Source organism: Stigmatopora nigra, chromosome 16 (genome assembly GCF_051989575.1).
Source record: "Stigmatopora nigra isolate UIUO_SnigA chromosome 16, RoL_Snig_1.1, whole genome shotgun sequence".
Classification (NCBI taxonomy): Eukaryota; Metazoa; Chordata; class Actinopteri; order Syngnathiformes; family Syngnathidae; genus Stigmatopora; species Stigmatopora nigra.
Window position 1 is genome coordinate 4,467,489 of NC_135523.1, and position 12,843 is coordinate 4,480,331.

General features: G+C 40.7%; 1 protein-coding gene across 1 annotated transcript; it reads right to left on the bottom strand.

Annotated features, from left to right (window-relative positions):
• Positions 1 to 67: 67 nt before the first annotated feature.
• ubr2 (ubiquitin protein ligase E3 component n-recognin 2) lies at positions 68 to 12,680 on the bottom strand. Its single transcript, XM_077735648.1, has 46 exons — positions 12,538 to 12,680; positions 11,553 to 11,836; positions 10,990 to 11,068; positions 10,288 to 10,398; positions 10,026 to 10,156; positions 9,699 to 9,837; positions 9,516 to 9,578; positions 9,288 to 9,408; positions 9,110 to 9,217; positions 8,935 to 9,023; positions 8,739 to 8,837; positions 8,479 to 8,642; positions 8,185 to 8,284; positions 7,984 to 8,112; positions 7,708 to 7,891; positions 7,350 to 7,411; positions 7,151 to 7,261; positions 6,995 to 7,060; positions 6,792 to 6,908; positions 6,637 to 6,700; positions 6,420 to 6,544; positions 6,262 to 6,314; positions 6,087 to 6,189; positions 5,953 to 6,001; positions 5,647 to 5,801; positions 5,348 to 5,450; positions 5,156 to 5,265; positions 4,972 to 5,055; positions 4,712 to 4,893; positions 4,414 to 4,625; positions 4,233 to 4,326; positions 3,949 to 4,110; positions 3,650 to 3,738; positions 3,464 to 3,524; positions 3,233 to 3,381; positions 3,093 to 3,148; positions 2,857 to 2,953; positions 2,667 to 2,734; positions 2,450 to 2,588; positions 2,270 to 2,366; positions 2,041 to 2,168; positions 1,835 to 1,943; positions 1,368 to 1,499; positions 1,120 to 1,290; positions 953 to 1,054; positions 68 to 887 (listed from the first exon to the last, which is right to left on the bottom strand). Exons 1-46 carry the CDS (start codon positions 12,622 to 12,624, stop codon positions 746 to 748), a joined length of 5,280 nt encoding a protein of 1,759 aa, XP_077591774.1. The 5' UTR covers positions 12,625 to 12,680; the 3' UTR covers positions 68 to 745.
• Between the last annotated feature and the right edge of the window lie 163 nt (positions 12,681 to 12,843).

A 12,843-nucleotide genomic window follows, 5' to 3' on the forward strand; every position in this document is an offset into this window, starting at 1 on the left:
CCAATTCATGACGCTATATTACCGCAGACACTAGAGTACTATAACTAACTCCGAACAAGACCCTAGCTGCTTTCACAATTTTATTTTTTCTATTCTTATACAATTTTATACATAATATACTAATTTATACAAGAATTCACATATTGACAAGTCAGATTAGCTAAATGAAGCAACAGCCTCTAGTCAGCATGCTGTGGAGATGCAGAAGAAAAAAAGATTCTGACATAGTCTGCTTTTAGAGGAGAAATGAGAGGAAAAATAAATCAAAAATGTATTCCTCCTCCCAAGAAAATGCACTCAAAATCTTAAAAAAGATTGAGTACAGAAAAAGTCAGCCCACCCAAGCAAATATAGGAGTCGGGGGGTGGAAGAAAAAAAAACACCACCTCATGATCCAAAAAAATATCACAAAAGCATCAACTGAGGGGGAGAAAAAAACTTTTGATATGTTGTTGTACTAATTCGCTTTGATAAGACCAAAAAATAAAATGTGAATGTGTTGCTACTAATTTGTTCACATTATCAGTTGGGGGCCTTTTAAAGTCCGCCCCCACCACTGAGAAGCCTGTAATAAGCCTGTGCCTTTTTGCAATTTGTGTCTCTTTGATAAAGTGAGACGCACGAATCCCTGAAAGCTGATCTGAGGTGATCACTGTGCAACTGAATGGCCATGAAACAGAGAACACCCCAAAAAAAATAACCCCCAAAAAGCGCACCTTCTGCTAGCCAATCATGCGGGTTAATATCACAGGTGCTGCCAGTCGATGGAGACCAGCGTCTGGTTGGCCTCTTGTGCGTGGCCTATAACCTCAGCGATGCCGTGCTGACGCCAAAGGCGCTCGATCTTCCTATAACGCTCCATACACAAGTGGAGGGGATTCCCACGCCTAAAAAAACAGGTACACAAGATTAAAAACCAAAATAACATTCCATATCAAACCACAACATTTACTTGAGGCCCTGATCTGTCTCTCCGTAGTCATCCAAGTATGGAGGTGGGTAGAAACAGCCCTTTGTTTTACCCGCCACAAACAACACCTGACTCTCCCTCACCCTGAAAAGAACCACATACATGTTATTAGCTAAAAAGCTTGCCAGACAAAATGTGCTCAGGGTTACCTCAGGAAGAGGCCGAGTCCTGCGCCACAGAAAAATGTGTGTGCAGTGCAGGCGCCGACATCCTCGCCGTCCACTTCAATTTGACAGCAGTAACTCTGAGAGCACAACATGGTGCCGCACACCAGACACAAAGTGGGCGCGCGTGACTTGTCGCCGCCTGACAAAGGGCACCTAGTACAATAAAAATAACAAAAATAACTAAGACGTTGCTATTAGGACATTTGAAGGTTAACCACGTATGTACTGACGTAAAGCTGGACGCCTGGTTAATAAGGACGCTGTAATCTTCGGGCAGGTCGATCAGCCGGTTCGACTCTCGGGGAAACCCGTTGACGCCGCCTTCTTGTAATGTTTGACTGATGGAAGAATGAAGGCACCAACTGCGGGCACAAGGATTGACACTTGCTGAATTTCAACCTTTGACATTTGACTTCTATATGACCTACTTGGCAAATTTGAGTTGAATGAGATTTTTTTTTCATCCCATTATAGCAAAATTTATTTTTGACCTCTGTGACATTTGACCTTATGACACGAAAATACAATGTTTCATTTTGTTTTGCCAAAATCTCTTTCTTGAGTTATCCTAAACACATACAAAGAAACATACCAAACTAAATACATACTGTAGCCTCCATTTTCCTTTGCGTTCAGTTTGGGTTCAAAGACTTCATGTTTTACCTCAAATAGTCCTGCAACGAGTATAACGCATTACCTGCTCACAAACGGCTCAAGCAATGCTTTTTGCGTCTGGTAGAGCTGCAGCAAGATGGACGGCAGACTAAGGTAGGTACACAGTGCCTCCCACTGTCCAGGCCCAGTATCTACAGCATGTACAAAACATTTATAATATCTGCATTTTTCAATTGCCATAAACTCTATTAGGTTTTGGTTTGACATTAATATAGTACTATTTCTTACCCAACAGATCAGCTGGTGGTGCTGTAGAGTTTAGATAGTGAAAGAAGAGGGCGGCGCATCGAAGGAATGGCGAGACGCCAGCTTTAACACGTCGCCACAGTTGCCATGACTCTACTTCAGGTAAAACACTAAACAGACAAAATGTCAACAGTTAGGATACTAAAATATACATTTGAATGAGTTTTCTGAATATGCATAAATAATACTAAAACCAAACTAAAGGCTTCACCCGGGTAGGTGTTTCCTCAACGTGTTGTAAAGCTGACACGTGAGCTCCTCCTCTTCTGAAACTCTACTGTCCTGTTCCATACACACCTCTTCTATATCTAAAAATAGACAAAACACAGAACAACAGGTAAGAGCGTAGCAACATGGAAACTTCACAACGATACGGGAACTGGTGTAGTACCTCCGTTTGACGTGAGCAGCACTTGAACCACGTGAGCGACAGTGATGAAATGTAGGAGATGAATGTGACCTGAATCAATCGTATGCTGTCTTGATTGGTCTAAACTGTGTACAGAAGTGTAGGCTAACACACTGTAAACCTGCAAACAATGAGAACGATGGTAAGCCAATGTTTTCCAATATTAGGTTTGAAATATTAGGTCATTGAGCCAAGTCACCAAAAGATGAAACATGTCAATGTCCAGGATACTTGGAGTGTTTTCTACCCGAGGGTCTGGAACTAGAGCTGTGAATGACACAAAAGCACACAAATATAACTTTAAAAAATATCCCAATAAATAGATGTTATTGTATGATTATTTTTTAAACATACATTTTAAAACATGACATATTAGGATGAGTTTTTACCTGAAAACAATCTGATGAAGTGTTTGTGAACTGCAGGCAACGACGCTGATGTCCAGCAAGCTGAACTGAATCGGGTAATGGCGCTCAAGCACTCGTCCTGTAACACCACGTCATTACAAATTGGTCCGCAAATGCATTTTGACAAATATTTTCCAAGAGAAATTCTAATTACAAACTCTTCTGACTGGAAAAAAATATCTTGGAAAAATGAAATGAAGGTGATTTTGTAGCAGTACCTGTCTGCACGGTAAACTTCCAAATAAAGGCTTTTCATCATCCATCAGGAAGCGCTCTATAAGCAGATATGTTGTTTAGATTACATAAATCATAAAAAAATGTTAAAGAAGTCCTTAATCAAAAATGTTTGCTTGCATACCAATTGCTTGAATAGTGTAAGCGCAAGTGGACCAACTTAGTACAGGGACTCTATGGTCCTGCTCATTGGGGTTCGTCTTCAGCCCGACCTTATAAGTCGACATACTGAATGTGGTGATCATCTCGATAATACTGCTGGAAAAGGGGTTTCTAGTGGAGAGAGCACAATCAATATAGTGGCTTATTCAATATTGTATGCGTTCACATAAAGGCTAAATGTATGCGCACTCACAATGGGGTGAAATCAAGTCTAAATCCTTCAGGCACGAGAGGCTCCACCTCTTCCACGTCACCTTAAAAAAAAAAAAAAAATCACATAAAAAGTACTCAAACACACACACCAAAACTATAGTTCTATAATTGTACTACAATACAAACAGAGTCAATCAACAACACTGTAAAATAAGAACTGACTGACCACTTGTAGGCTTTTTATGGGCGTAGTGCAATGCTTCGATCTTTTCATTTGTTGACTTGAGCCAAACTGCCAGAGTGGGATGATTAACACTGTAAGACAAGTAAGGGGGGGACATCATTATCTCAATACAGTGTGGATTCTATGCAACACTACCAGTATTAAGTCATAAAATGTACAGGGAACTACCTCCTTAACTTAAATATCATTGATTGAACTTGCAGATTTTTCTAGTTAAGAAGTACTTGTTAATCAAGACTACACAAGCATATACTATTGACATAAAAAGACCCTACACGTACCCACGGTCAGGTGGTTGTGTGTGAGGCAGCAGAGGGATGACAGTGTTGCTCAGACACTCGCAGAGAGGACAGAGAAACTCTCCATTCTCCACATCGTAGCTGGTGTGACCTCGCAAACGCTGCTGCCGTCTCTGCTCCTTCAACTGCACTGCTTCAAAGTACCTTATCACAAAGATGGATGCTACATTTCAGTGGGTAGTGCAATCATTTGAAAGTACACTGTCTGTCATGGCTGAATTTCTTTAAGATACTTTCTGTTTGCCGTGAATATGCTAAGCTCTCACCTCTGCCAGCAGGTGGCATGCATGATGTGTCCACAGCTGGCTGTGTGAATTCCCATTGAAAGGTCAGGATGAATGAACAGTGGGTCATGTCGTTCTAAAAAAAATAATTTAAAAAAAATCATCAGATATGAAACATATTGACTTACTTCCCATTTTGAGTTAGTGTGTATGCCAAACCCACCCGCATTTGGCAAAGCGCAACATCGTTTTTTAGACAATACGGTGGACCTCTGGACAAACGCTGCTAACACCATGGCCCTGCCGTGACATTTAACCTCCTGTTCTTCCTGACAGAGGATGCAAGTCACCAGCTCACGCCCCTCAGCTCCTCTGGCCACCCTCGAGGGTCCGATGCAGACCCCAAGGACACTGGATGAATCCGTACTAGAAAGACTGGTAAAAGTCAACGAGGTGTTATTCCATTTATTTTCAGTCCCAAAAACGTATTGAGAGTTGTAAGAAATTCTATAATAAAGAACCTGTTTTCGGCATTGGCTGACGTAGAGGCCTCCAGCTCTTCTAAACTTTGCTGGAAAAGTTCTTTATTCTCATTGATGAAATGTTTCTGCATCTCAGACATCTGAGCCATGATCTTCTCCCTTCGGAGCCGAGCCATTTCTGCCTTCCTTTTTCTCTCTGCCTTGTCTTTGTCCCGTATCGTCTGCAGGAAAACAGAAAGCCCACTTATCGGTTATCAAGTTACTTAATGAGATAAATTGGTAAAGGCAAAAAGCCTGACCTCTTCTAGTCCATGCCCTTGGCTGATGGTAACAGTGGATGTTGCGGATGAACGCTCTCTTATAGTCTTGATATTTGCCACCATCTGTACACAGAATAAATTGTAGTTTGAAAGAAATTAGAGATGAGGAATAGGACATGAGGTCATCTATGTTTTGACAACAAATGCAATAAACATGTAGTACCTTTAAGATCCAGGTAATCATGTCTTTATGGACCTCTAGGTGAGGAGCATTCTGAAGACTCTCCAGCAAAGCAAGAACACTTCCTGAAGTACTAGGAGCATCACCTGGACCTACAAAAAAAACACGGATTTAATTTAATTCATGCCAAAAACAATCAATACATTTAATATTAGAATTGTTGTCCATACTTACGTGAGATTTTCAAGGTGTACATGAATGTAACATCATCCTCGCCATTACTATTTTCCAGCTGCTGTTGCTCTTCAAGCAGAGCCATGCCTACCAAATGGAGCACCTAAAAAGCATACATGCACAGTATATTTGAAATTCCTGTGGATTTAAAGTGTATTGATATTCTCTGCTGGCGTACTACAATGTAATGGTCTGAAACACATTGGTGTTTTTCTCACCACAAAAGCCAGGTTTGTGTCTGAATTAATATTTCCAGTGTGACTAATCCTGCCACACACACACATACAGTAGTGTCTCACCCTCTGCAGCATGGACTCTGTCCAACCTCCTCCACGGGGCTCCATAGCCCATTGCAGCACAGCTCCCTCCACTGCCAGCAGCACATCGCACTGCAGTAGATTCACCAGGCTAGCAAACAAGGGGCAAAGGGGTGGAGGAAATGGTGGAGGAAGAGCTGTGGAAACAGAAATGTTAAAATATAGCTTTAAATAGTGAAAAGGCTAAATAAATGTATAGACAGATAACTGTGTTTGTATATGTTGCCAAATGTGTCAAGATTTCTAATTATTTCCCTCCCAAAAAGTGCATGCCAGGTAACTTTTCACCTGTGTCATCTCCATTTTGTCTCCTCAGTTTTCTCTGAGCCTCCTCTGCCTTTACAGACAAAAAAGTTTTGTCAAACACATGAAGTGCCCACAACCAATAATTAAATGAGACAGGACCATATGTTCTTGTTTACCTTGGACTGGTCAGCTCTACTGTAGTGGTAGAAGTATAGGTTGAAGTATTTATTCCATTCAGGACGCAGTTCATAAAGACCACGGCCCGTGACACCCGGCTTCCTGTAAATGGAGATAGTTTTAAAATTGTTTTGTATTTATTGTATTCAAAATAAAGCAAAATAAGGTACAAACTTGAAGGAAGCAACACTGTCAATCACTCGCTCCAGACCAGTCTCCTTGTTACCCTGAGGAAAAGATCAAATTTCAACATTCTGCAAAGCCAGGAGGGTGAAGTGGACTACATATTGGATCAAACTTATGTAAAAAGACAAGTACATTGGGTTTCTTACATTCTCTGGCAGAGCCTTGACCAGCTCACTATGGGCCATAGGTCTGACTGACAACTGGTGGATGATCTCTCTTCGAACCTCGTCAAATGGCTCGACTTGACCAACACCTGCCACATAACGCTCACCTGACCAACACAAGTACAAGAGACCAAATTCTCAGTTGTGGTTCTAGGCTAAAAGCATGTAATACATTATTTAACATTTTGAAAAGACGCACCAATCACAGTTATGATTAGGTGTAGCATCTCTTCAATCAAAGTATTTTTTTGTTGGACCAGATCCTGCATAACAGTTGAGGGAGAAAAAAAACAAACTAAGTAAGCCACTAAGAAGTAGAACATAAGCAACAAAATGACTTAATTCTAAACCCACCTTATTGGTCTCCTTGTATCTTTTTCTGCAGTCTGCAGAGCTAAAAAGGTGAAAAAGTTCAAAACGACGAAGTAGGATCATAAGGAAGTGGTTTGGATCCATCATGGAGGCACCAGCCTGTGAAAATAATCCACAAATAATACACTTTAATATCAAAATACCATACCGTGCCTGTCAGCCGAGGCAGTGGAGTTGGCTTATACCTGCAGCATGATCACGTCTTTGTCAAACATCTCCACTCTGCACTTGACATTGTGATAATAATAAATCTAAAACAGATAAGAAATATAATTTACTTTTATTGAAGAAAAATACAACAGTGCATTTCTCTTTTAAACATAGTCAGAAAATCAGCTTGCCTGGTTGATTAGAGAGAAGCCATTTCTTCTCCACATCCCGGCCAGCACTTGGGCACACAGCACGAGACATCGCAGGGGGAGTTCAATCAGAAGAGGAGGGCTAAGTTCCCCCTACAGCCAAATAAAACCCAAATATTGACATTCAGATTAAAATGCCTCAAATGTTCAATGTTAATGCACAAAAAAAATGGTGACCAACCAATGGGAGTTGCTCAGGGAAGCGAGCAGCAACTTCTGTTCTGCTGAGGAGAACATGTAGACCTGGGAAGGAGCATTATATTATATATATTACACTTATTACAAGGTTTCCGAATGTTAGAATTTGGGGAAAAAATAACATCCCTGTTTAAACATGCAAGGGTTCATAAAAGCAGATGGTTTGAAATTACTTATTTGTATGCAAAATTGGTTCACTTCTTTAGACTCAAGAGTATTAGGTTTCTCTTAATGTATTACATTTCACCATGTGGCCAACTAAAGGAAAGGAAAATGCTTCCTGGTAGCAGACATTGTGAAGCAAATTGAGGGAATTACTTAAGAATCTTGTGTTCATTTACCGGCAAGCAGTCTGCAGACAGGAAGGTGGATGGAGACTTTGTCCTGGGATACATAATATCGAAAGGTCTCCACAGAATGACCTGCCAGACTCAAGCTTATTGGTTGTTCACCATCTGGAAGGCTGCTTTGACACTGACTAACTGCACTCAAACACTTTCTGTAAGCCTCGATTAACACGCGCTCCTATGAGGCAACAACAAAAAGAGCATAAAAATACATGATGGCCTTTGGACAGAGACATTATATAATAATTATGTTTATCTTATTGGCCTTACATCAGTTGAGCACCACTCCTGCATCATTGATATGATATGTGTCAACTTCATCTGAAGAGTAAAAGCCGCTTCCCACTCAGGTTCCATTTCAATATGCTGCCCCACTTGTCGAACCACCGGGTCCATACCCTGAAAAATGGAATAAAACAACTGTGGGTCCCGCATTCCGAGGATGTCCGCTAAAGTGTATCTTGTCATTACCTGCATACACTTTAGGAGCTCCAAAAAAGCATCCAGGCCTTCCAGAAACTTCTCTCTAAGCTCGTCACTCCATTCAGAGGGTTGACTGATTAAAACATACCTAGACACGTGTAGAACTGTTGGTTAGCTGCTTGTTGGCGTGCAATTAATCTACAGTCACTTATTGAATGAAAATTAAGCTGCGTGGAAATTATGCTCTCATTTTATGCTGCACGCTACTTTAAATCAGAGCCGGATAGCTAAAAAGCAGACCCAGATTAGTGCAAAGTCAGAAGAATAATATACAATAGTTACTTGAGGTCTCCGATGAGGCTCTGGACTCGTCCAAATTTAAACGCCTGCTGGGCGGTGTAGCGGTCAAACTGAAAACGTCCCTCCAGGTCTCTGTGACGAAGATGATCGACAAATGTCCTGATGATGGCAGTCATGAGATTCTCCTTCACCATCAACATTCGAGCCTGCATGTGTACATAAAAAAATATGTATTTTTATCCCAACATGTCTTCTTGATAGCCTCACTATTTTATCAACACACGAGAAACAGAAGAACTCACCATTGTTGGCACAGTGAACAGCTGTACAGAAAGTGAGGTCACTGACACCACCCTCTCATGGTCGTCTTCCATGAAATCTGTCTGGAGGCGTCGGTAGTTCTACAACGCAAACAAAATGAGGTCACTGGAAATACTTGAAACTAAGTTATTTTTCAACCCTTTTGGAATAATAAAGCATGCTACACAGAATTATTACCTTTGCAAACTGGATGGCAAAGACTTTCTTGTACTTCGAATCCATTAAGAGGCTGTTCATCAACAGCTGGTGGTAGACGTTCCTTGCTCCTAAGAAGTAGTGAAAAAAGACAGTTAGGAATAATATATGTTGGTGCGAATCAAGACTATAATATATGAATAATATGAAATAACACCTTTCCACATTTTGGAGTCGTTAAGCATTAAGCGATCAACCAGTGATGAGTTTTCTCCTTCTGGACCTTCTTTAAGTCCCACTTGACACAATATCCTCCTCAAACCATCTGAAATACACAAACCATTGAAACGCTTACTACTAAACAGACAACGGTGGGTGTCCAAAGTAAAACGTACCCGAGTATTGGATGATTTGCCCCAACCAACTCAAAGCCTTCAGAGCGAAACACTGATGAGCCACGACAGATGAGTGCATCACCTGAACTCTGAGAGGCTTGGACTGACGGCTGGTGTTCCTCTGCGGACATATATTGAAATATTTAAATCAGTTAGGTGTGTGTATGGAGTAAAAAAAGAAACAACCTATACAAAAAAAATCAAAAAATTAAAAAGAAAGAAACTCACCACTATAACAGTCTTTGCTTGTTCACAAAATTGAATGTCCCCATATCGAACAGACTTTCTGCCCTGTAAATGAACACATTCCCCCCAAAACATGTTATTTCAAAGTAGTCGGAATTTTTTTTTGTTAGATTGTGAGGTTGAAATCCAAGTTCACTGTCTATAATAAACAAAAGCAATACTAACATCTCTGTCCACAGTGGTGGCAAAGCTAGCGGCTTCCTTTTGGCTGCAGTTGACGGCCTTCTGCAGGGTGTATATCACCTGTTCGTAGGTGTGGACTTCATCGTTGAACAGCATGCAATAGTAGTTGTCTCCTCTTTCACTGTAAAGACAAACACACAATTAACAGGGCAAAAAATAAGTACTAACAAGGATATGTTAATCATCCAAAGTCTCTGCCATTTCACAAAGCTGACTTTTACACGGTGACTAAAAAACCCTCCTTACAAGTGCTCAAGTATTGAACTGCATGTCATGAATATTATGATTAAGATTAAGCTAAATGCATACGTTGGTTCAAGGCCTGCAGGTAGCTGATCTTCTTGTGTCCAAGTCAACATATCCACAGCATACTTAAGCATGATGGCGAAAATGTTGTAACTTCGGACAGCCATGTCAGCAGGTAGCTGGACTGAGGGGTCCTCGGGGAGGAAAAGAGATATTAAATACTAATTAAATACTATCAGACATTTCACAATTAAGTCCTGTCATCAATGAAGGATATTTGCAAAGCTTTGTTGGCTATAAATGTGAAGTAAAGTCACTCTCACACCTCCTCTGAGTCTTTGTTGGTAGTCGGTGTATGTTTTTGGCAGTAAGGACCCTTCTTCCAGGCTTCAGTATCACCACAGTCACAGAAGCCACCTCCTCCAGACGTAGTCATCTGCACGTACATAACAGACATACAGATACAGTCAGGTTTGTCACCTGCAGAAGACAAGTAGCTGTCAGCTCCAGGGCATGTGTCACAAGGAAAGTGGAGCATTGTGCCAGTGACAGTAAGAACTTTGACCTCTTAGAGCTGATTAGAAAGGCAGCCTGTTTTTTTTTTTAAACGCTCATGTCATATTCCAGTTTGCCATTAATTTTGTGTCCCCTGGGATCTTTAAACAGCAGGAAATCAGTAAGTACTTGTAATGCCTAGCAGCCATGACATCATCACAACAGATGAACAGCAGGCTTAAGAGCACCAACAGGATGCTCAGCATCGTGTGTCACATGTAGCAGCTGCTCTAGCTGACAAGACGATCAAATTTGGAAAAACCCTCAAGTTGCTTTTTTACAATTGATTTCAGTCACAACATGAATGCATGAAAAACTGGCGTGCATTTTTTTGTACAGGAACACCGATACGCAGCAGCAGCTGTCTTCACTACTCCCCAGTTCACCAAGGAGACCATCTTTTTTCATTTAGTACTGCACATAAACCTTACTTTTTAAATACTGTGCTGTGCTACAAACTATATGTACTTACTCTGTATCGATGATCTTTATGATCGCTGCCCAGGAAACACTGCATGCATAAGACACATGTAGGATCAGCTGCACAGTCCCTAAAGTAAAAACACAAAAACATGAAACCTGAAATAACCCTTTTCACCAAGCACCACTTTGCCACAAGTTCGATACCCAGGAGAATACTGATTCTAACGATTGATGCAAAAATATTGAATGAATTATAGTTTCATAACAGAGTTGCTCTAAAACATCCATTAGAAAATAAGACAATTTTGATAAAATACAAACTAACAGTCTGGTTTGACAGAGAACTGCAGAAATGAGAGAATGCATACAGTTGAGGTTAAAATGTAATTGATGCAGTCATATAATATCTCTACTCTCTAGAATTCTCACATGGGTGTGAAGTTGGGACTCAATGATGTCAACTGTGGTAATGGCATGTAAAGAATGCTTGCACGTTTAAACATTGTTCATGACAGGTTTCTGTTACCATGAAAGTCATTTAATTAATAGCAGTGTGTAAAAGACAGAGGATCTTTTTCAATGCAGTATTGTGACAACTTGACTTGACTATACCTGCATGAGTAGGTGGGCTCCCCAACCTTAAACACATGTCCACACAGTGGTGAGGGCTGATTGCTTTCCTGGAGCTGAGGGAGGCCTACAGCTGGATCCTCGCCTAGCAGCAGCCACTCCAATGGAGCCAAGAGGAGCAGCTGACATGACAGCTCTTCCCTCTGCTCTTCTCGCTGCTCCTCCCTACTGCTGCAGCCACTGGGCCCCAAGCAAAGAATTTTGGGGACATACTCGGCCAAGTGACGATAGATTTCCACCTGAAGATTTCCTTCTGACAACCATCCCTGAAAGTAGAAATAGTAAAATAAGTGGAGAAACTAATTCCTTGCTCATGATATTATATAAAGCATTTTTCATCATAAGTGGAAGAGTTAATATTGTTGTCATAGTGGCATCTTAGGCTAAACATTTGCAACAATTTTCTATGAATATTAATGGTGGAATTGATTTAACTTTATTCTTTGACTGTCATTTGCAGTTTATTCTTTTTTTATCCTCAGGTTCTGTCCATTTCATAACCTTCTCAAACGTTATCAGTTTGCATACGATTTATAACAATGGATGACGATTTTGACAGCTTATAAGTAGGGTTTAAATGGCAATAAAATGATCAACTTTAAACACTAGAGTCAACATTAAGGCTAACTATTAGGCGATGTGAATCAAAATACAAAAACAACCTGGTATTGTGTTACCAGAATTGGAAATACTTTGCTTTGTGCGGGTTGATCTAGTGTAGACCAAAAGACTATTTTTAAGTTATACGTTGAGATTGTCACACTGACGTTCTGGTTTTTACAGGCTTCACCTGACATCCAGCTGTTGTATACATCCCTATGAGACACTAGTACATTATTAGCATTAGCTTTCGGTAACCAAGCGATCAGCAGATTAATCTCGCAAACACATAACACAGATCAACCAGATGACGCATCAGTGGAAGAATTAGTGGTTACTGGGGTGGGCAGATAGTAAAAATGATTACCGATGCGGTGTCTTTAGCGGAGAAATTCAAAAATTCCGAACACAAATCGGACAGAAGGGCTCTTCTGTCTAGCTCTGCCTCAGCCATCTTTCCTGCTCTGTGGCGAAGACGAAGAACCCGGAAGCAGAAGCGGACGTCGTTGCTGTAGAAGGGGCGGGGTCGCGTCATCAAAAATAACTGTCAGTATATATAGTAGTACTGCATTTGTCCAATACTACTACTACAGTTGAATTCACTTAAGCAACAAATATACACAAACAATGCCAAGTGCGCTTTTTTAAATGCAGTTATTATATTGATAGAATT